Raw genomic sequence first — 26,130 nt, forward strand, 5'->3', positions numbered from 1 at the left:
ACTATACATAATAATAATAATTTTTATGATAAACTGCAAAATGTGTTCAATCAGTAGTGATTTACAATGTGTTTAAAATATTGCAAAGCTATATGAAGTGTATCTATTAAATAACAAAAAACTCTTAGAGAAAGTAGTGAGAACTAATTGTGAGTTCTTTGGCAGAGGGCTTGGACATACCTGAGCCTGCAAGACAAATATCAGAACTTTCAGTCATTCGGCCAATTACAAATCATTGTTAATTGAAGTTGTGTTTTTTATTATGTGCTGGAATGATTTTAGGGTTTAAAACTTAAAGGTTGGCATGTCAATTAAACAGTTTTAGTAAAATTGAATAAAAAACCAAAAGAATGTTTTCAATTGCTTACCGAGGCTTACGGGGAAGGGGCTGCTGCATGTCTCATGCACACGCATTTGAGCGGCAAAAAGATTCAATGAAGGACATTGGAATGTAGAAGATGATAAACACCCTGGATGACCTTCCCCACTTGATCGACTAAAGAAAAAATTAGCCAGATTGTTTGAGAAAATCAATTCAACGTCTGAATAACTGTAACTGTGAACACTGACAAAGACAGTAAGAGGCAAATTTTATGTAAGGATCTCAACATGAAAAAGCATTTGTCCCTAGAGTTCTCACCAGATTAAAAAGATGCTGCAAGGAAATTTGGGCTTATACATGCAGCAACTTAATGCCGATGCAAACTTAAAAAAAAATAATCACTTGGATGAAACTTGGATCTTGCAGGACGACCATGAGAAAAAATTAGTCAATGAACTGCAAAACACTGTCACCACAAGAATGAAGAAGCTCATCAAAGACAGTCCAAATTCAAACGTATGCTCATTATGTTTTTTTAAGTAAAGGGTGAATGGATTAAAGAAGGCACAGCAGTGAACTAGCATTATTATATAGAAGTTTTGATGAAGCTGAAAGAAAGACTAAAATAAAAACAACCAAAACTTGGAAACAGGGCCAGCCCTAGTGTTTTTGCTGCCATAAGCAAACCCAAAAAATGACCCTCCAAGCTTCAAAAAAAATTTTTAATTTTTCAAAAAAACATAATTTTAAAAGAACCATGTTAACCAGAAAAATAACATATAATTGAATTAAGACAAATAACACCAGTTTGGAGCGTAGCTTGTGAAACTTCGATGATCAGAGTACCTGAGAACAAAAGATTAGAAGCTTTTGAAATGTAGCGCTATAGGAGAATGTTAAAAATCAGATGGGTGGATAAAGTGACAAATGAAGAAGTGTTGTGGCAAATTGATAAAGAAAGAAGCATTTAGAAAAATACAGCTAAAAGAAGAGACAGACTTATAGGCCTCATCCTATGGCATCCTGGAATAGTCGCTTTGATATTGGAGGGACAGGTAGATGGGAAAAATTTTGTGGGCAAGCAACATTTGGAATATGTAAAAAAAAAACTGTTACGGATGTAGGATGTAGGGTATATACTGAAATGAAACGACTGGTATGTTGGAAGATAGGTAATCTTAGAGAGCTGCATCAAATCAGTCAAATGACTTGAAGACAACAAAAAAAAATACAAATACAGATTTATGGAATATTGTTTTTTTTTTTTTGTCTTCAATCATTTGACTGGTTTGATGCAGCTTTCCAAGATTCCCTATCTAGTGCTAGTCGTTTCATTTCAGTATACCCTCTACATCCTACATCCCTAACAATTTGTTTTACATATTCCAAACGTGGCCTAGAAAATTTAAAAAGGGAAAATTGTTTTACTGAAAAACAAAATTTACAATTTTTAATGAGCTAACAACAATGAACTTACAAGCTAAAACTAGTTTCTACTATTTTCAGAGATAATTTAAATATACTTTTAAAACAATAAACAAAATTTCATACAATATTTGTATGAAAATATTTGTATTTCCATACAAATATGGAAAAGTGAAATCACTTTTCCATATTAGTTCTTTCCGATAAGTAGTTCTTGACCAACAAACACATTACTACATTGGAACATCTTCCAACATTCATCATATTTGGCACCATATGAAAGCAAACATTTTTGTAAAGCAAAATCTGTGTTTAAGAGAACAAGTTTTGAGTCGGCTGATTCAGTAAAGAAAGTATTGGCAGATGTGGTAAAAAAAGCTCACAAGCTACTGGTTGTAGTTGCTGTTGAGTTCTACAGAGTCTGAGTTAAGCCTGGCTGACCGTGACTCTGAGTTTTTGTGTACAGAACTTAACCAAGCAAGGGGAATCTTCTTGAATAATAGTGAATCCATTTTTAAAACAAACAATTTAATATAATTCACATAAACAATTTGTAACAAAATGAAAATTCTATTACATAGAACTATCATGAATTCAAAGAGAAATAAAATAACATTACATCAAAAGGAATTAATTCTTACCCTCTGAATAAAATTAGAGATAATACATAAAAATATCATAGATAATAATTAATGTTGATATTCTACGTGATGATGTGGCCAAAATAAACCAATTGTTTAAATTTTTTAAAACAAACAAAATTTGCTTTACAACTTTAATTACATACCTTAATAATTAAAGCTGTCGGAAATCCTTTCTTAACCCACCTTCTTTATTTCTTTTATAACATGTATTTGTATATACACTATTGCATGTTTATTTTAACGTATTACAGATTTAAATTTTACTTTATCTCTTAAAAACTGAGTTGAGAAATTCATTATTTTTTTACTTGTGTAACAGACCTTTGATTTTACTTTCATCCATTTTAATGGGGAAGGAAGTTCTTAATACTGTTTTCCTTATATTCTTCCCTGCCACAAATAATTTTTACTTTCTTGGCAGCTACAGAGCTGTCTGAAGACATCCAGTGGGTCTTGATTAATGGAGTGGAAGGCTGGAAAACCATGGAAAATTTTGCTAGGAAGTTGATGGTGAAACTGAGAGCAGAAGAAGAATCCCGTAGGGGGAGGAGACATCAGAGGGTGCAGGGCCAGACAGGCTCGCGGCCGAGTGCCTAGAGGGTCCCCCAGGCACATGGGGATTGTCTTGGTGCAATGAAGTCGTGGGCACTCTGTGCCCACTACTACTGTGCGTTGCCCCCCATCTGAAGTAATGCCACATAAGCAGTTCTAGAGGGGTGGGTGGGAATCCAGGAGTGGAGGTTTAGTCGGTAGAGCACAGGCACACATACGCATAAATAACATCTTGCAGAACCTGTTAGCAAGCCTGACACTCAGTATGTAAATGGTACTCCTCCACCTCTGCGGACCAAAAAAAAGAAAAAAAGTTGTATAGCTGTAGAGCTATACTGCAAGAAGGAAAGCATGGTAACCAAACAAAAAATGGGGTATCAGTGTTTTGCATTCCTCGACGTTTCATCATCAAAGGACCACAAAAAACATCTTTAATTACAGCATAAACAAATCTTTCTAGTTGTTCATCCATTCAAAAAAATAATCGGTGTTAATAATAATTAATCCTGAGCAAGACTGTAACCTACCCAAATCATGGAAATTCCCTCCAATGATTAATCTTTCTTTCTTCTATTATTTCCCTTTCTTGCTGGGAGGTGTTTCAGCCATCACCCTGAAAAGGCACCACTTTTTTAAGGATCAATGAAGAGGCAACTCTGCCAGCAGGATTATCTAGCTACTCTCTGTTATATCAAAGATTGAAACAGAAAAGCCAAAGGCAGTTGTTTAAAGGCATATCGGGTAAAGGTTAGCCTCCTACTCCTAATCCTAAACTATAATACTACTTAATTGATTAGAAATAAGATTATTCATCTTACCTTATTGAATGTATGTCCACAAATACTGCATTTATAAATTACACTACCATTGTTAATTGCACTAACACCACCACCATCACTATCTGTTAATATTGTCTCCTGCTGTTTATGTGTTTTTAAATGTTTCTTTAAGTTGCCTTTTTGAAAGAAACTCTGAAACACAAAAAAGTGATTAAACTCTAGTAACAATAATTTAACAAAATCAAATGAAATAAATATGTTAGAAAAGTACATTTTATCTGCTACAAAAACTTACATTTATTTTTCAGTCACCATTTACAGCTACACATTTCTCCTGATGATGAACTGGTTTTCTCATTCCTTGATCCATGACCTCACTGTGTCCTTCTGTTCATCACCTTCATTTTGGCGCTCCAGTCACAGAAACTGATCAACCACTGAGCTATTCATCCTCAATATTTGCTTTTCCAGTTTCTGATGCCCAACATTTAATTGTTCTCCTACTCACATCATCATAAAGGCTTTCAGATGATGATGAATGTCACTAGTGTTCACTATTTCCACTGTTAAAAATTCAATTAATGCATGTTGTTTTAATCATATTGATATAGCAGGCATATTTGATTCCGTAACAATGGTGATTGACAAAAAATGAGAAGGTATGGGTTAATGATTTTTGGAATGTTAGTAGTAAAGAAATGAGACTAAGATACCAGGACACATCACTTTATGCAACATCTTGTGATCCCATTATGTTTCAGTGTGCATTATCTTTCAGCCACCTCTCATATTTATCCTCAATGTACAAACATAAGAACAGTAGTTTTCTTGAGTGTTTGTGGAAGCTCTCTTTAAAATAGTAACAGTGGAAGGACTTTGAAGTTTTGAAGTAACACTATGTTGTTTACAATAGTTCAATCATGCATATGCTGAAACCTGAGACTACATCATTGTTTTAAACCTGGCTTTCATATTTCCTCAACAGCAGCCCAATTTTAATTTCAGCATCTTTTAACATAGAATTAATAATTTTATTATCTTCAATCCAGTATTGTTTTCATCCTTTCTTATTATCTGTAATTACTTATCTTCAAAATTTAATTTTCTATCTTGATTGGCTTTTCATTAACAGTTTATAAATTCTGCAATGATTTTTCGGTACAATTTTCTGCAATTTTTCATCGGTACAAGAATTTAATGTCTCATGCTAATAAGTAGATGTAATAATTTCCTACAAATACAGTAAAACTACTTTCTTCACCCATCTGAATGTGTGTGTACAATGCATGAGTGGGGTGTTGGTAACTGGTGATTGAATCATCCAATATAGCGTTATTTATGTCTACATTAAGTAAGTAACTCATTTTAAAACTTTAAATCCCAATGGCGTAGAAAAAAATCTGTTTTCAGGTTTTATTCACTTTACAGTTAGTTACTTATCAACTGCTGCTCAGTGTCACTGCCATTCCCATCCTATACTGTTTTTCCTCCTCCTTCTTATTCGCAAAGGAGGAACCCATTTTTAAATTTTATTTTTGTTTTCTCAGAAGAAGTAATTACCTCTTTAAAAATCACTATATCTCTGTTCTGATCCACAATTTGTATTGCGATGTGTATTGACAGGAGAATAAAATATGTTACATAGTGATTCTATAATTTTATAACCTCATTCGACATTAGGAGAAAGTTTGTGCAACACGTGTCCTTCTTTGTTCGTATACGAGTACAAACCTCTAATTATGTTACTAACCTCTATTTTGCTAATGGAAATCAGTTCGGTTGAAGTGATCTATTTATGTAATTCTAAAATGACTTAATCAAGGCTTAATATCAATTGGATTGTGTTTGGTCATGTAAAATCGAATTTTAAAGGTACAGTTCAGCATACATCTCTTACTTTTCTTATCGTATAAGATATATGATACAGGCGGTTCTGAACACATTTGAGTCGTTTCATTATATAGATATATCTCCTTTTTATTATTTTTACTTTCCATTTTCATCACTTAAATAAGATTTGGAAATAACATTTTGGAATAAAATTTGTTTTGCGTCTGGATTCTCTACATCATTTTCAATGCACATTTGACTGTTCATTTCATGTTTCAACATTATGTGTATTCAATTTTGTACACGCCTTCGGGTAATTTGATACTCTTGTCAGTATCATAATTAAACATATTGTTTTTGTCTTTTTTGACATTAGGTATATTACAATATGCAATGAAAACAATGAGACCTATTTCCTATTCACCATCTTTAAGTTTGATTGGAGAAAAAAAGTCGATACTAAAGGTTGAAGCCTTTCCATAGGGAAAGGCTTAAAAACATAGATAAAACATTATTTTTCCGAGAGAAACTGTAAGCACAAGTTACTACAGTTAAATAAATCTAATTTATGATTGCATTCATCGTTATACAATATATTTAAACGTGTTTAGTTGGACTTAAAATATTTAATCAGCTTCGATGGCAGTCTCAAGTTAGCGATACTGTCAAAGTATCAATTTTATTCAGGTTTTTACCATAATACATACAATGCCGTTCCAGAGTTCATTTTGCTGTTCAAGTTAACAATATCCAACTCTACTGACTTTATTTTTTCTGGTAACGTGTCTCTCATAAAAACACCTATGAAATCATTGATGCCCAACTTTAGCACAATTTCCACAAACTGACATCTGATAGAGGTCTGCGGGAAAGATCTTTTAACAGTGACATCTTTTTTGCTTACTTTTTTGTCAACCTTACTGATGTTTTTTCTTCTTGATTCCACAACTGGAACAGTATGAAGGCTTTTACTGTCCTTAAGTATTCTACGTTTACAGATCCTTCCACTGAATTTGCTCTTTGCTTTCATGGTATTAGTTACCACCGAAGGCACAGCTTTTTCACAGATTTGAGCATCAGATGACTCTACTCTTTCTGCTAACATTCTGTCCTCTTCAGCCCAGTTCTCCAAATCTGAAAACTTAGAATATGTGATAACGTGCTACTTACACGTAGCATTCACCAAATTTATTCCCAGGTCACCTCTTTTCAACCTCACTTGAAGTTTGGTTCCCAGTCCATAATACTTGTACCCAAGTACATGGAGTTCTACCAGCAATAAATTTATACCTTTTGTTTATAACTGTTCTTACTGTTTTCTGTATTACATCACCCACAGCTTTTTTATGAAAACACTTACCAAGCCAGTACCCCTCTCTGAACTGTTCAGAAGCTTGATCTCCATCAAGTTCAGAAGCAATAAGCAATAATAGAAGCAATTCATTTCTTTAACTGATGCAATATTTTTTTCAGCTTATTACTAAATAAACTGACGACGGAATTATTTTTCCACTCATTGTAATTTTTAAACATTTTTTCTCTCGCATGTAAGTAACAAAGATAAATAAATATTTTTCCTCTGCTAACCGCTTCATTCATACTGTGTCCATCACCAGCATTTATCAATTTATAATTATGAAACTTGTATATGTATTGTTGAATTGTCTCATCAAGACGAAGCACATTTTTTTCTGTCATATATTTTTCAATATCATTCCCTCTGTTCATAAAATTGAGTCGAATAGTTTCCGCGATCATGCGTACTATTCTAAATACTGTAATTCATAGAATAACTTTACATTAAATAGAATGCACTGATTCACTTGTTCAGTGATTAACTAATGTTTCTTTGTTTACTTTTTTACAAATTTAATTATATTTTTATATTCTTTACACTGTTGTGTCATATTTTATAATAAATGAGATGAGATGAACATGTTGTGTGAAATTATCAACATCAGTGAACAATACAATAATATTAATAAGTGTATATATTAACATCAGCTGTATTTAGGCTAACTAGACATACACCTGTCAAAATGAAGAAAACGGACAGTACTGAAATATATCATAAGAAATATAAGATAAATAACATATGGAGCTGAACACTCACTTTGTTCATCAATAAGCTTCTTACAGTTGTTTAAATTAACGACATCTTTGTCATCTTCAACATTTTTAAGTTTATGTGATGCTGTTTAACATCAATATCACCCTCCAGGGTTTTGTCAAAGGGCATCCATCACTGATGAAGCATATGCTGACCTGCTCTGTTCAGATACATCATGAACAATTAAAACTAAGATGAACATATATTTCAAACAGTTTCTTGACTGTTGAATTTAATTTCATTCTGATGACCAGTATAACCTTTCTCAAAGCTCATTTGGATCATCAAAATAGATGTATCACGTCTTGCGGTCTCATTAAAAATAATCGGTGTCCTTATCCTTCTGCCAGTTTTTTCTGTACTGTAAACAACTTTCTTATTATCCTTATAATATTTCAGACCAACATTCGATTTCATACTATTATATCTCGAGTTTTGTGTTCTATGAGTATTAGTAAGTATAAGTATACTTACAAAGAATACTCTTTGTACTCTCTAAGGTCTTTGTCGGCATATATGTACGGACTTGGTCCTTTCTTAAAAAGCAACCTGGATAATTCACACATGCCTTGCAATCTTGTTCACCTATAAAAATTTCATCATCTCGATCGAAATGAACAGATTTGTCTCCGACTTTTAAATCATTACTTCAAAGTGAATTCTGTAAACATTATTAGTCTTATTTTTCATATCACTTACGATACTGAGCATGTACTCCCAAGCTAGTTTGTCTTCGAATTGATTCTAAACCCATATCACGGCCTGCAGCTTGCCTCTTTAGTGTCTTGAGCGTCACTTCTGCCATAACGAGTGAAATACTTAAAAAGTATGAGAAATATGTTTTGTCTGGTAAAATAAAAGTAATCTGTCTGGAATAATTTATAAAAGAGAGGAAAAGAAGAGAAAAAATTAAATATCTCAAATTTATTATCCTGCTAGGATGCATTTAATATACTAATAATAATCAATTCTATCTTATTATAATTAAGGAATAAGTAATAGAAACAACAATAAACACTAACCATGCTGCAATGAATGCACTGAAACCGCTTAAAGCCAGTATGCATTTTGATGTGTACATTTAGGTTTTTCTTCATTTTAAATTTTTTATAACATACTGGACACTCCTGAAATAAATTTACAGTATTAATCCAATAAACAGAAAAAACAAAATTACAATTTTGTGATTATACATAATATTTTATTTCCAATTAACAGTATTAAACCAAACTGAAATCTCTTTACTTTACCTCAGAATTTCAGGTAAATCACAATATACTGGGCAGTTTAAAAAGTTTCTATCTGTGAAAAAGAATAAGAACTGTTTTTAATGACATCAAATGGAAAATCATACAAGTTCAAACTCCATGACCATATCATCTTTACACTTGCTGGCTTATTGACACAAGTGATTTTTTATATTTCAACATGATCAATTTCATTTCATCTCCAAGTACATATATTTTAGTCACACAATAATTTAGTACTGGACCTTACAGATAGTTGTGGACCCGCTGTTTATAAATTTATGTTTAATAATATCACAATGTTTGTGGTTTAGATCTAAAAATATTCAACAGTTAGCAAATTACATGAAGGGCAAGGATGAAAAATCTTTGCTAATTAAAAACTACTCAATAGCATCTGGCAAAAATTGTAAACTTAACATTTTTTATGGCAATTCTTGCCATAAACACCCTTTAATCCTTTGATCCTGAAATTTAACCCATTCCCCAGTGATAAAGTTAAAAATGGTTGTTAATCTCTATGACCTTATTTATTTCCTATTAAGAGGGAAATATTTTTAAAGAATATTCCAGAGCGATTTGTTAAATCAGCAAACATTTTAAAAATAAAATTCTGTTCTAAGATATTCTGTTTTAATGTATCATAAATAACAATACTTACAGGTATTTAAACAAAAGTTATAAAACGAATATTCCATCCCTTCTGTAATAAAATTTCAAAACTACTTCCACCCTTATACCATATAATTTAGAAAATAAGACAAGAAAAACAGTAATGCAATTTTCAAGTCAAGCTTGAAGCTGTTAAAAGTTTGAAAAGTTTATAAAGACTCCAATTTTTAAGCAAGGGGGCTTTATCTCCTGACTCTTAGAAAGGTTTGAAAAGTGCAAGTTAAAATTTCATAAAAATGAATTTTTTTCAAAAAGTTTTCAATTACATTATTTTTCATGGTATTTTTAAATTTTTTAGAACTGAAAAAGATGGAGAATAACATTTTCATAAAATCCAAACCCTATAAAAGCATATAACATCCTTATCAAAAAATTTAACAGAATCAATCCCACTGGTACATAAACTACAATATAAACTTTATGATTATAAGACCAGGAGACAAACATAGTTGATGTACATTACTACATACATGAAAATCTACATAAATTAATTTAAAAAAAATCATTCTTCTTTTTGAGCTCAGGAACTTCATAACACTTAGAAACAATCATTAGAAAACGTTTTCTCCAAACGGTAAAAGATGCTGAAAATTCAGTTAAACTGTAATACTAGAGAATTAGAATAAGTAGACAATGACTTCACATTTTTAGAATGTATCGTTCAAATACAACAAAACCAAATAAAAACTATGTTTATAATAACTTACATAACAGGCATCTGAAGGTATTAGCTGGTGTGTCATTATATGTGTCTGTAATATATCTTTTCTATAAAATTTCTTCTGGCATACTGGACAACAAAACTGAGGTTCACCTGCATTAGATAATACATGAAAATATAAGTTTTATATGTTGTTCACAAGAAAGACTGCAAGTATTCTAAAAATGGTAAAATGTTTCTAAATAAAGGTCCCAGTAACTTACATCAGAAGGAAATTTGCAGTAACAAAGTGTAAAAATTGATTATTTATTTACGATACTAATAAGGTTGTACTTGCATCCATTTATTAACACTTACTAAAACAACAATAAACCTCACATCAATTAAGTATTATTGCGTGTCTCCATGCAAGCATTCCAACACTCACTAATAATAATAATAATAATAATAAAATAGGTAAAGTACAGAAATAAATTATATAATTAGAGAAATATATAATACAGGTCCACCAATGTAACCCACCGGGTTGGTCTAGTGGTTAACGCGTTTTCCCAAATCAGCTGATTTGGAAGTCAAGAGTTACAGCGTTCAAGTCCTAGTAAAGCCAGATATTTTTACATGGATTTGAATACTAGGTCGTGGATACTGGTGTTCTTTGGCGGTTGGGTTTCAATTAACCACACATCTCAGGAACGGTCGAACTGAGAATGTACAAGACTAACACTTCATTTACACTCATACATATCATCCTCATTCATCCTCTGAAGAATTATCTAAACGGTAGTTACCGGAGGCTAAACAGGAAAAAAGAAAAGGTCCACCAATGTATTGTATACACATAAAAATGCTTAAAAATAAATTAAAACTGGTACTTATTGAAAACCAATCTTGCTAGTAACAATAATTAATAATAAGTCAAGACAACTGTACAACAAAAAATAACAAACTTTTATGTTGTGATAAGTAGAGAAGCTTCTAGAAATAAAGTGCAAGAACAGAAAAAGAGAGAGAGTGAATGAAGAATGTAATAGGCAAATAAAATTAAAAAGAGTAATATTAAGAAACATCAGAAATAATTTTTGGAATACAGAAAAAAATTTGAAATCAAGAAAATTCTGGAAGATAAATAATAGTGGGAAAATGGATGTTGTTTTAAAACCATTACCGCTTGACTGAACAACAGGATGGATCACCTACAGCTGAACAATTCCTAGGCCAGGGGATGTAAATACTGCTAACAGCCAGTAAATGAAAGAAAGAAAGTAAGAAAGAGAGAGAGAGAGTGTGTGTGTGTGTGTACAAACAAGAGTACATCAACATTGTACTCTGTTTTGCAATTAAAGTGCAACAATGTTTTGTTCTGAAATTAAGTGCAAGAAGGCGTTTTATTAATTCTTTGTGGACAGGTGGAAGATATAATGAACTTGTCCCTCATTCACAAAGAACTTATTGTTATAAGTATAATATTATAAGCTAATTTCCTTTTGAAATTATATTTTCACTATCATAATCACTTCTTAATTTTGTATTAATTTTAATTAGTTTTGTAAATTTCACAATAGAATCAAAATTACTGGTCATGGAGTATAATTTACTTTTTTCCAAATAGTAAGTTCAGTGAAAAGTAAATAAATATTGTAAGAATTTATTGTGTATAATCTATCAATATCCTTCATCGGGCGATAACATATGACATTATAAGATAATACTGAGTTAAATGAAAAATTTAATACAAAAAAGTAACACAGCAACCAAAATTGAAGTAATTTAAAAGACCTATGTAAACAGATATAAATTTAAACATAAAATACAAATAAATTCACATTAAAAGAGAATAACAAATTTTTATATTCTCTAGGAAAAAAAACATCCTACTGAAACAAAAGGACCTGCTTATGAACTCAATAAACATGTCATTGAACTGTAATATATACTAAATATGTTTAATAACATCGATTTATTTGGTTGTACAAACTTTCAAAACTAAACACTATGGGATTTCACACAAGAAAATATTGATTATCTTTCAAAGTGAATAACAATCATTAAGCGAGGCAAAAACAAAACTTTTGAAAGATATAAACTGTCCAGAAAGTAAATCATTCTATATTAAAATTTTTCTGGAATAGTTCAGCATGAAAGAAAACTTATTCACTCACCGTGCACTGCAGAATGCAAATTAAAAGACCGCTTTGACTTGCTTATAATTCCACACTTATCACATAAAAATCTTGCTTGACATACAACTGTAAATAAAATAAAATAAATTAAAAAATTCAAAATATCTACACTTAAAATTCACAAAAAAATCTTTTTTTAAAATCTTCTTTTTTTTTAATCAAAAAAATTTCTTTTTAGGCATTTTAACATTTGCTACAATATAATGGAGATATATATTAATTCCACAGACAATATTTTTAAATGTCTAATATATCAATCATTAGTCGGTACTCTAATTTATTCTGAATGGAAAAAAGTAATTAGTTTACTCTTTAACTTGTAAAATACATATCTCAAGGATCGCTTAGAAGTTGTGTAACAAATAAAAATAAGACAAGATAGGTTGAATGAAACTTCAGGGGAAACCCCAAACACATAGTCTGTACAAAATATTCCAGGACTAAGACTATAAAAACAGAACTAGAAGTGCAATTTCATGGGTGAGCTTGTAACTTGTCAAGAGAAGCCTTATGAACAACACAAAACTCAATCGGTTTGGGTTAGAGATTCATGTAGTACATCTGTTTTTGTGCCTATTGTAAGATTTCTAAAAATGGAACGATGCACAAACATAAATTTTTTGTTTGCTCACAAAAGTGCTACAGAAACATGTGAAATGATAAAACAAGCACAGGGCAATGGCCTGTCTTGTTCGCTTGTGTTCAGGTGGTTTGCTCGCTCATTTTTGTGATGGTTGGATGTCATTAGAAGACAATGAGAAAGGATGAAACCGGCTGTAGCGATGAAAATATTAAATGCATCATTTTCTGCAAAATTGCATAAGTTTTGGAAAATAAAATTACTGAATGCTATCTACTGTGCGTGAATTACTGCGGCTGTCTAACATGATGTTCTTATATGTTTATTGGACTGAATTTGTTGCATGCGACTGCATTTTCAGAAAACCAAGGATTACTTCCTGCTTTATAACACAGTCATCACTAACTTCAGCAGTTTTTGACCAAATGGTAGGTGATAGTGCTGGGTCACCCTCCATACTCACCAGACACAGCCCCTGCAGACTATGTTCTATTTAAAGAAAATTGATAGATGCTACAGAAGAAAATGTTACAATTATTCTAACGACAATTCCAAAATAAGTTCTCTTTAAAGCCTTTGACGACCTTTATAACCAATCTAATCATTGTATTGCATTGAAGGGAAACTACGTAGAAAATTAAAAACAAATACATTTTTTCCTAATTTTTGTTGTTTTTTTACCTCAGTCCCAGAATGTTTTGTAGACTGTGTATGTACCACTACAGCAATTCAAAATTGTTAACCAAAATGAAGAATCTTAATAAACACACAATATGGTGATATAGAATATAAATTGAATTTAAAACTGAAGATTTATCTCAATCAAATGTTATCAAAAATTATAATTTAATAAATAAAATTATTTATAAATAAAATTAAGCAATCTGTATGCAAGCAATTTAATTCTGCTTACATATACAAAAATAAAAAAATTACACAAAATACTGCTTGAAAATGAAATATATACAATTAGTGTAAATAAATAAAAAACAATGTCAACAAAGATGTAAGGAAAGTTTTTCTTTGAATTAGCAATATTGCCAAGTCTGACAGGGCTGCAGTTTCCCTGATTCAGTCATATCAACATTGTACATTTAGCAAGCTATGTGTACATTAATTTCAAATTCTCCAAAAGTGAGGCATATTCAATCACTTCATACCTTTGCTTTAAAGAAGAATTACAATTTCAATTCATCACAAATTTTTCTCCAATTAGGCCAAAGGTACTATGAATAAATAAAATACATTAAAATGATATTACGAATTTAGACTAAGAAGCAGTTCATAAAGAAAAAAAAAATAATGAAGAAAGGCCACGAACAGAAAAGAGGCAACTGTAACTGTCTACAGAGACAGGAAGGGCCTTTTCATAGTCGACTTTTTGGCTCAATGAGATACTCTGGTGCTTTTTGCAAGACTACAAAAAATCGAATTAGATTATATAAAACAAATGAGGGGACGAAATGATTTCGGGACGATATCTTTCATTTTTGAAAAAATGAAAGATAACGTTAAAATAGAAAAAGATATCTCAGTAAATTCCCTAGGCTTTGTGGACGATTTAGCCCTACTAGCCCAAAATATAGAAGAGGCCAGATACCAACTGTCAACACTGGAAGAGATTGCAGGAAAAATTAGTCTAAAAATTTCATACGAAAAAACCAAAATTATGGTGAGAGATCCACTATGCAAGGTAAAAATAAACAATAATGACATAGAACTAGTAGAAAACTTTAAATAATTGAGGGAAAACATCACACACAACCTCCAAGAAAATCCAAACTGGAATGAAAGAATAAATAAACTCATCAAAGCCACAATAAAAACACAACAAAAACACAAAACATCTATAACAAAAAATGCATGTCCATAAACACAAAAATAGGACATTATAACTCAGTTATCCAACCAGAAATACTTTATGGATGCGAAACCATACTTGAACCGTACCAGACAAGGCTTACCGACAAACTAGAAAAGATTGAAAGACAGATTCTACGACGATGCATCAGGAAAAACATTAAAAAAGACAGGATTTGGAGAATTATTCTAAACAAAGAAATTTACAAAACGATCATCCCGGTAACTACTAAATTTAGAAAGATGAGAATTTCCTTTCTAGGACATATTTTCAGAATGAAAGAGACCAGACTTATCAGATGGATAATCAAACTTTTCTGGAACAAGAAAAGCAGACCGAACTGGTTATATGAAGTACAGAAAGACATGGAGGAATTAGACATAACACATGAAAACCTAAAAATGAAAACCGGAAACTATGAGAAATTAAAAAATAAAGAAACAAGATTCCTACCAAAACCCAAGAAAACAATTTGAACAAGAAAGGGCAAGAAGATCTGAAACCCTTAAAAAATTACTGGCAAAAAAGAAAAGCTGAAAAACAACAAATCAGCAAGAAAAGAAATAACTTGCCAAAAAAATGAACTAAAGTGATCCATTATGGTCTTAAAAGTAAAAAAAAAAAAACAAATAAGGAATGCTGACGTGAAAATCAAGTACAGCCAATAATCACACTGGTTGTAAGATTCACTTGTTGTCAGACATTCAAGGTCATTTTGACCCATACTTCATGTAGTCCAGACCAAGTAACAAATGACTATTACGTACTTACAAAATTGAAAGGACTAAGTTTGAAAAAAATTTTATAATCACAATCCACAGGTCCACGTGATGACATGATTAACAGAACAACTGGGATAATCTTATTAACAGATTTTATAAAAAAACTCATCCTCAGATGTGTCAAATATACTCTGAGGTTGACCTAAAATAAAGAAAATAAAATTGAAAAAGAAAACATATGATAACTCAAAATAACATGGTTTAAAAATATCTCTGATATTTAGAAAAATTTTCAGCCAAAGTTACATCACAGAAATAAAGAAGTTTATGGTGAAATTATGTCAGAAAACTGATTTGATATATTAAATTAACAGATGACATAAAATTATATAGTGGTTATAAAATAAAAAATGGCATTTAGGAAGCGAAAATTATATTCATTTACGAAGCGACATTTATATTGTTATTGAATAAGAATATAATAAAATAATTTATAAAAAATAAAAATAAAACTGACTCCAAAAATAATAGTACTAAAAAGTTACAAATAATAATTACATTTTTATTTATCAACTACAGTAAAAATATTTACGAGAAATAACTATTTTTGAAGTTGGCGCCAGCTAAAACAAGTTAAACAAAAAAAAAAATATGATCATATAATAAAAATTCTATTTCAAACAATGCAAAATTGGTAATGAGATATACAAAAGTAAAATGCAACAGTTATATAACACTGGTGTGTGCAGTCAGTTGCTAAGTGTATCAAGCCGTTCGGTTTGTTTGGGATTTTTCCTAAGATGATTGGATTTAGTTAAAATTTATATGGGACCATTCTGAAAGTATACTCTTGATTAAAAAAAAATTTCAAACTGATAACTTCCTCCTTTTTTGAAGTCTGTTAAAAATAGTAATTATTTTAAACAAGAAAGTGCTCAATTAAAGTATGCCTAGATAAGTCGGTAAAGTCTGATCTAACGTAATCCCTTTGTAGGTTTATTATATACCCTTCCTTCTGACCTCATCTTCCTCTTCACCCTATCCTACTTTACCATTTTTTCCATGGAAATATACCACATCAAAATTTTTTGTTAGAAAAGAAAGTGTCATAAACAGAAGCTCCTCCACATATGACACTTTCTAGAAGCCAATACTACAGCAAGTTTTTTTTAAGCTCAGTAAGCTCTACCTGTGGGACTAAGGACTCATTTTCCTGCGTATAGTAATCTCCTCTTAACTCCTCCTGTAATCTGATTCATTTGAATAAATGGAACAAACATGTGAAAATAGTTATAAATAATCTATTAGTGAAAGGAGAAAAGATGGTAAAAATACAACAGACAGTACAGGAACCTGCTAAAGGGAAAAACATGAATAATAGTAAGTTTACCTTTGTCAGTATTCATACAAATATTACTATGCAACTGTAATGCAGCAGCAGAACTAAAAGATTTACCACAATTAGGGCAGTCTATCTTGATATCATTATCTGGAAAAAGAAACATTAAAAATGATACACAAGCATATGACTTTCATCATAAAATCAGCAAAAAAAAATTAAATTTAAGCAACATAGTATTCACTCTATCATTTTTCTATTATTATCCCTTTATAAATATCGCTTATCATTTAAACAGTTACTTGTAATCTTCTTCCATTCTAGCTGATCATCAGGTCACTCACTACAAACAATATTATTTGCTTTCAACTTTTCTTCTCCAATCCTACCTTTTACTCAACTCATTATATCATCCGTAAAAAAAGATAAAAAAAATACACCTCCACAGTCTTAAACTATTTTTTTCCCATGAATCTTTCTACTCTCGTCTATAAAATTAAACCTTATACTTCGCATCTACCTTCAGAATTTAGTTATCATATTCTTTATTTGGTAATGAATGTGTTTTAAATCTCATTAAAACAGTAACATAGAATGTAAAAGTTAATGAAATTCTCTACTACCAGTAACAAATAATTATAATTTAAATGAAATACTTTCAGTAATCTTGATTAAAGTAAACTTTTCAGAAAATTTCATGTAAGTAATACAAAGGTGGTTTCTACACCACCTCATAGAAGCAGGACACACTTACAAAAACACTAACCTCAGTAAGTATTTTATATAAGGCAAATAAAAACAACTAGTTAAAGAAACACAATAAATATTGAATGCACAGTTGACATAAATTAGGTTTCCTCCCCTATTTTTTCTATAATTGTTAATTTAGAGAATCCTGGCTAATGGTATATCTATGTTGCACATACTATTTTTTAAAGGTCCTTTGAAAGCTAAAGTTCAATTAGTTTGAAAGTTATTTTCTTTCATAATTCAATACAAATTTACAGATTTAATCGATTTTTGCAGATTCCAGATTAATAGAATTTATAGAATAGAACTGATTTTAAGAGCCGATATCCTCTTGGTTATGGAGTCTGGATTTTTCTTCAAAATTCTTTAATCAGTTGATTTTATGAAATACACTGTGTGTAAGGTTATCTAACACTTTTGTTTTTATCTAAGCTTGTGTGATAAATTCCACAATGCATTTTGTTTTGTGATCCTCATGTAAAGCTACCAGATGAAATTTTCATTCAGCATACATACGTACTTACATATTTGTTTATCTATTTTGCTACTCTGTAACATTAACCTTTTATTATTTAAACTTAATTATTCCAATTTATATAGTTCCTAATTGAATGTAAATGCATCTAATAGTTCACAACAAGTAAATGCAGCTTTTACTCTAACAAAGTTTACTTTGTTTTACACTACAAGTTAAGCAAACTGTGCAATGTCCATTACACAGATAATAAGTGATGATCTATTAAATAGATTACTACAGCAAAATAGCAATCTGTACAAAATAAAGGAAATTTATTTAAATTATTTAAGTTAGTTTATTCAAGTTATTGCTAAAACTTTATAATTCACATTTAAAAATTGAATCCATTAAATCAGATTTAAAATTAACACAACAAAAAACTAAAAATTATTAAATGCGTGATTCAGTGAGAACTAACCCGGTGGTTCAATACTACATTGTTCATCTTGATGTATTTTTAATTGTAATTTATTCGTAAACACTTGTCCACATCGGTTACAAAGGTGTTTGTTCTTCTTTAATAAACTAGAAATATTTTGATCGGCAGAACAAGTATGACTGAGCAATGTCTCCTTTCTTGCAAACACCTGTAAAATATTAATATTTCTTCACTAAATATTTAGTTTTTTTATTTAACTTTTATATGTGGATCCAAACAAGAGGAAAACATGCTGAAAATCGGTAGCTAAATTTAAGCTGCTATTGAGCTTATTGATTACTCTGCAATACAACAGTTGATGTTATAAAACCATTATAATTATTTTAATTCTTCCATACTGGTCACAGAACACATACACTGATTTCTACACAAGTTTAATTTATGACAAAAATGACACTATCTGATTAAACTAATTCTCTCTCAAGAATTTTCTGCCTAAATATTTTTAAAAAACCTACTGTGTTTAGAAAGTATTCAAGGGGCATTTGAAAAATGATAAGAACTTAAATACAATAACAGTTAAGTATTATTTAAGTGTTTTGACTATCATTTTATAGAATAAACTAGTTGCAGGATGTGCCTAAGGCACACCACCGCAGCTAGACCTTCCAGGGGAGCGACATCTCAGAATGGTATTGTTTGTTAGGTGTCCAAAATTGATTACCTCTTGTGTAAAAATGTTTTTTTTTTTAATGAAGAAAATTGATCAAGGAAAAGCGAAAAATATCAGCAAGTCTTTCCAATTAAATTTGGTTTACATCGGTTTAGGCATCTTTAAAAGATGCCTAAATATGCAATATTTAGTATCCATTATTATAGTATGCATTATTTAATATCCATATGCAAATTCACTCAATACAAGAGCTGGAAGCTTAAATATAAATTTAATTAATTTATTATTTATATATTCAATTTACAAAACAAATTATTGTTACACAAAACTAACCTCCCTTGACACAATAACAAATGAGAAGTTGGCTTCAAAATCAATTAATCACTAAGGAGGATATATAAAATTCAAAATTCTTCTAATTTTAACCTTTATTGTTTACCATTTGTTTTACCTATATGTATGTTTAACAGTAACTATAAGGATAAAAAACAAAAATCATACATACAATTCTAAATGGATAATCGATAGTATTTTCAGTATCAATATATATTTGTAACGAAAATAGATGTGTTTTACGATCTGCTACAATATTGAATGAATGAATTACAGTAGTAAAATTTATTAATTTATTTTATAATTATTACAAGAGTGACTAACAATAGAGCATTAGACAAATTCATTTAAAAAGAGTAACAAAAAAAGTGAGAATTTATAAAGGGTAAAAGAAAGAGTGAAAGTTTTATAAAGAGTAAGAAGTGAAAATTGTTTAGTTTTACAAGTAAAAAAGAAGGAAATGAAACTTGAGTCTTAACATAAATAATAAATTACTTATGTATTACATTCAATTTACGAAACAAATTGTCATAATAAGAAACTAACTTTCCGACAAAATATCAATGGATTCTGATGACCAAAAATGTTAAAATATATAGAATAATTAAATCTAACCATATTATTCATTATTTCGTTCCTATCTCCATGGAAAGAGAAAGGCGGAGGATCCTCCATGCTCATACTGCCAAGAACTTGACACTCCTGAACATGTCATTTTTCAGGCTCAAGGTAGAAGGAGGAACGTCAATCGCTGTGTTGCAGTCATGGGCAGATTATGGTAAATGACATAATAGACCCGATGTTGAAAATCCAGTACCGCTTTGAAACAGTCGCAGGATTTGTGGCAGGGGTTCTGCAAATCAAAGTCTGGGAAGAGAGAAAGTGATGGATGCTTCCAGGTGGATCTTCTAGAGAGTATCACAATACAAAGTTCTCAGACCGAGGTGGAAGAACATGACCGGAGGGTTGGAGGGTGAAAGACAGCTGTCTGTGGAGCTGTCGTTTGTCCGCGCTTGCATGGACGGGCTTTGGTGATGAAGCACAGAGACTCTGGATCCCTCTAGCCTAAAGGCACCTTAATGTTTAACTGTGCAGTGCTTAATTCTGTACTCGATCCCGGAAGGGGAGGATCAGTGAGTTATGATGTTTGGTCAGTAGGGTGCAGGCACACATACGCTCTCTTAATAACATCTAGCGGAACCTGTTAGCGAGTCTGACACTCCACTACCCGTAAATGGCATTCCTCAGACTCATCAGGAAAAAAAATTTTATTATCGGTGGTTCAATCAAATAAAAAAAGTCTCTATTTCGTTTATAATATAAATTATTTTTATTATGATATTTGAACTTTTAATCCATATATATAACATTATTATATTAATTAATTATACATTTGTAATAAATACATGTTGAGTCTTTGAAGGATAGGACAAGACTGACTAACAATAGAACATTAGACAAATTCATTTAATAAGAATAACAAAAAAATTTATAAAGAGTAAAAGAAGAAGTGAAAATTTAGAGTAAGAAAAAAGTGGAAAATTTTTATTTTTACAAATAAAAAAGGAGGAAATGAGTCTTAAACACAAATAATCGATTTTATGAAGAAAAACATATATATATATTTGACATATATATGCTACATATCAATATATAATAATATAACAAGTATACACCTAACCACCACAAGACATACTAATGAATAGGAAATTTCCACTAGAGATCGGTACAATCTGGTGCTAAGCTAAGGGGGTTGCACACACAGACAGACACACATATGTGTTTTAGCAAGGTAGGATTACAACTAAAAATTTGAACATACACTGCACTATATATAGCGCAACCAAGTTTGCTTAAAGAATTTGCCATGTAAGCTTGAAGCTTGTCTGTAAGATATGAAAATGGAATTTTTGTAACATATGAAAAAAGTCATGTCTGACCAGAATTCGAACCTGGAACCTCTGGATGAAAGGCCAGACACTACCATTCCACAAGTTAACATTGCATCTAGAAAAAATAATGATCTAAAGGCTTCTCAACTGCCAGTTGATTCAATTGAATTCATATGGTTACAAGTACAGAAGGTTTGCAAGCATCTATCACAGCCGTTCAATTATTGTACATTAAGGATTGTTTTTTTTTCCTATTATTATTACTATCAATATTTGCATTCAAAGCAGATATTAATATTTTATTTTGCATAGTTTATTTACAGAATTTTCAATTATCATTAAATTTAATTTATTAGTTATTACATTTGTTTTATTGTATTTATTTTGCAACAATTAATACCATAAATAAAGAGAAGTCAAATATGAGAAAACTATAAATATTCATAGCAAAGGTAGCAAATATTACTAGCAGTATAAATAAATACTTTGATGAATAGAAAAAAAAATTTTATCTACTCAATTGCAATCTGTTAGTTCACATTTTTCCTGAATATGAATTTAAGCTGGTTGCGTTGTAGACTGGTGTTAACTGTAGTGCTGTGCAGATCAATCTAGATAAAATGTTGTTGGTCATGCATTACACAAATTTTGAGATATATTTCATAAGTCAATTTTGATGTAGAAATCAAACTAACCATAATGGACACCCTCATTACAACTCTACAACAACTCATTACACCAACACTACAACTCTCCTAATCACCTAACATAAACTCTCAAAACCATCTAACACAACCCTGCAATCCCCTTACACAACTATCAGGATGAACTGCAAACAATAAAATATTTAGCAGAAGCAAATGAATACTTCTGAGAGAAAAAATCTAAACCAAACTTCAGGTCAAAACAAAAACAACAAACAAAGAAATTAACAAATTTGTAACTCGCTTACTTTAATGACCATAATAAAAAATTGTCCAGATTTAAAAATACAGACTACAAAACTGTGCACAGTGACAGTGCCAGTGTCAGAAATAAAACAAAATACACATCAACAGACAAACATTTACATAATAATAAACACAACAAATTGGATGGAATTACATGAAGTAATTTAATTTCACTGTTTAGACCTGTAATAAGTTCTAAAATAACATAAAGGACAACTAAAGCACTTCCTTCATCCACTGAATCCGATTTTGCAAAGCACTTTGCTGAAACATGCCACACACATACATAATCAACAATAAGAATCTTAAATACAGACAATAAATGGCACAAACCTGACATATATGAGCAACTTGAAATATACAAACATAAAAAAACTCTCTAATGAACAAATACATTTAAATCATTTACACACATACATGCACGTGTGAACACACAATTTGAATTCACTCCATTCCTACTTTTCCCCAACACTTTAACTTGACCAATTTCTTTTCAAAGAATGGCACTTTTTTTCTCATTTTCTCAAGTGAACGAGTAGAAAATTAACCTAATCAGTATAAAAATAATAAATTTAGAAAATCAAACTAATATAACAGCTATGAACCACGCTTATTAAATTAATTAGAGAATTAAATTCTCTACAAGTTTTGTGTTTATTACCCATTTAACAAAGTTATTGTACATCAAACATAAAAAACAGTGTTTTTTACCCCAATTTATTGGCTTTTACCCCAGATTTTTCAAAAGTTACTGTAGATATGGTTCTCAGACCTATTTTATTCTATTTTTTAGGTCAAATCCCATAAACAATCACTAATTTTTCCCCTTAATTAATGTCCTAAAAATTTCAGTATGACCTCATTTCATCGCGATAGCTAAAATCTGTACAAAATCTTTCACTAGCCATAACACGCAAAGAAAGCATCTTAGGACATATGTTTATATGACCATACCTGGTCTGCTCTTGCGAGGGTTCAGCTTAGGATTGAGTATAGGCTGGGTTTAAACTTGTGTGAGACACTGGGATGGAGGGCCTCAACACCGACATAGTGCGTCCCAATGGCCGACAGGGAACGTTTCTGTATGCAGGACAGGTGTGAGTAAGATGGAGATGCATTAAATATCTCTTCCAAATAAGTAACTGTGGATCAACTGAGGCGAACAGGAAATGGTTAATAATCTCGACGGCAGAAGAGGAAGAAATTCCCAATGGTGGAGAGGATGGAAGAGCCTAGAGAGGCATCTTGAATTAAAAGACCCTGTCTGTTTGGAGACAGTTAAGTGGCAGTCCCACCACTGAGCTTAATCTGCGCAGCGCTCGTAATCAGACCAGAGGATTTTATATAATACTGGCAAAAACCAAGATAGCCCAGAATCAGGACTGGATTTAGTGGGAAATATTTGGACTGTAAAGAAAAAAGAGATAGTTTGCGGAAAGACTAACAACAGGAATATGGAATGTTATGGCAATAGCAAACAAAGAAAACGAATTAGACTTTATGCTAAAGGAGAGAAATGTAGATATAGCCTTTATTTCAAAAACAAAGAAAAAGTCATGAGATAATAAGTATGTTGGTTCATGACTACATAATGTTCTATAGTGGTGTCCGATAGAACCAATGGGCAAGTAAGGGAGTAACAATTTACATAGCTAAAATATTTAAGAACAGAATCTAAAGCTATAATTATGTGTCAGACTGGATTATCTTCACAAGACCGAGTCATATAAGAGAAATATGACACTTATAGCTGTAAAGAAGAGTCAGGAATGTTTTACAGAACTCTTCAAAAGGTTGTAGATAAGTGCACTCAAACTGATCAAATAATGATATCTGGAGACTTGAATGCAAGAGTTGATGATATACCTCTGTCTGACTGTCTGGGCCCATTTGGTGAGAGAACAATAAACAACAATGGCTACCAGTTGAGAGAGTTTGCCGGTTTTAACCATCTGAAAGTACAAAATACTTTCTTTAAGAAAAGGATGTTCATAAATATATAATAGGCAGTGAGAGGCTTAAAGTTGATAATAGATTATTGTATCATGAACACCAAACTTGCTGGACAGGTTGTGGAAGTGAGGGTGCATTGGGCGTCAGATGTTGGCTCAGATCATCATTATCTTCTTAAAACGAAGATCAACATGTCATGTATAGCAGATCGAGATCCCTCCCCTGGTAACAAGAAGAAGGACCAGGAAGAAGAGGTATATAAAGTATATCTATTACAGGAAGAGTGTTCACCAAGGAGGGAGTGGCACCTATTCTAGCAGAGGATGATAGAGAAACTAGAGCATAGGGAGATAAGGCCAGATATATAAGGGATGGATGGTGTGACTTGAAGGAGACAGTATACAGTTTCCTCAGAAGATCTTGGAAAAAAAAGAAAAATTTAGATCGAAGAAAGGTCTCAAGATATGGAGAGAAGAAATAGAGAAAGCTGTGAAAGAAATGAATGATACGTACAAAAAATACATCAACAACCCCATGGAAGGAAACAGGGAAAGATACTGACTAAGTAGAAATTTTGCAAAGGGCTTAGTAAAGAAAAGCCATCAAGACTCTTGGGAAAGGTTTATTGCTGACATTGAGGATGATGTTCATGGCAGACAGACATTTTCATACAACACACTGAAAACTTTGTGCAATGAGCAGCAGAATTCTGTTAAGCTGAACATCATCTACAATGAAGTTTGGAGAGAATACTATAAGAAACTATGATGAAGAGACTCCAGAGGGAGATTGGTGTGATGCGAACACTTGGGCCCTGCATAACATCACAACTGAGGAAGTGATTGAAGCATTAAATGCATTAAAGAATAGGAAAGCTACCGGCATGGATGGAGAGAATGTTGAATGCTGGTAAACAGATGTACTCTGCTACATCTGAGATTGATGCGTCTGTTTAACATGTGTTGGGAGCATGGGAAGATCCTGTCAAACTGGTTGAAAACAAAGGTGATACCAATATTTAAAAAAGGTGATAAGAGAGAAATGTAAAAATTATAGAGGCATAAGTTTGCTGGACAGTGCATATAAGATATACACTAGAATTCTCAATAACAGGCTGAAGATTATAGCTGAACATGTAGTAGTAGAAGAATAAATGGGATTCATAAAAGGCCATTCAACAATTGATGCAATCTTTACATTAGAACAACTGAATGAGAAAAGAAGGGAATTTAACCTGCGAACACTTTTTAAAATCAACAAAGACTATATAGCACTCAACAGCCTACACAGAGGGAAATTATGGAGTATAATGACTGAAAGAGTTCCTTTACATCTTGTTTGAGCCATCAAGAATCTGCACACAGGTACCAATGTGGTTATCAGCACAGGTGAACAAAGATCGGAACATGTCAAAACAAATACGGGCATGAAACAGGGTTGTTGTATCTCTCGGACAATTTTTAACATTTATATGGACAATGTCGTTCGCAGGTGGCAGCAAGGTATAGACTCAGGGATATAGCTCAGTCCTTCTATAAGACTTAATATCATGGTTTATGCAGATGATGCCGCCATAATTGAAAAATCTGAGGACATGCTACAAAGAGGAATGTTCAGACTGCAAAACATCTGCAACGAATACAATTTGAAGATTTCTGCTGGGAAGACAAAGGTAATGGCTTTTTATTTCAAATACCCAGTGAGGTCAAAAATTAAGGTGAATGGCGGCATCCTGGAACAGGTATCGCACTTTAACTAC

At 31.5% G+C, this 26,130-nt stretch overlaps 1 protein-coding gene across 3 annotated transcripts in view; it reads right to left on the reverse strand.

Moving 5' to 3' along the window:
- Nucleotides 1-26,130, reverse strand: part of LOC142326459 (uncharacterized) — a 65,013-nt gene that overhangs the window by 10,994 nt on the left and 27,889 nt on the right. For all 3 annotated transcript variants that reach the window (XM_075369009.1, XM_075369006.1, XM_075369008.1), the window contains 6 exons: nt 18,610-18,778; nt 16,976-17,074; nt 12,402-12,488; nt 10,289-10,395; nt 8,685-8,789; nt 3,762-3,914 (listed from right to left, as the gene is read on the reverse strand). In XM_075369009.1, coding sequence (XP_075225124.1) covers nt 3,762-3,914; nt 8,685-8,789; nt 10,289-10,395; nt 12,402-12,488; nt 16,976-17,074; nt 18,610-18,778 — 720 coding nt within the window. The remainder of the gene's footprint in view (nt 1-3,761; nt 3,915-8,684; nt 8,790-10,288; nt 10,396-12,401; nt 12,489-16,975; nt 17,075-18,609; nt 18,779-26,130) is intronic.

Source organism: Lycorma delicatula, chromosome 6 (assembly GCF_047948215.1).
Source record: "Lycorma delicatula isolate Av1 chromosome 6, ASM4794821v1, whole genome shotgun sequence".
In the NCBI taxonomy this organism is placed as follows: Eukaryota; Metazoa; Arthropoda; class Insecta; order Hemiptera; family Fulgoridae; genus Lycorma; species Lycorma delicatula.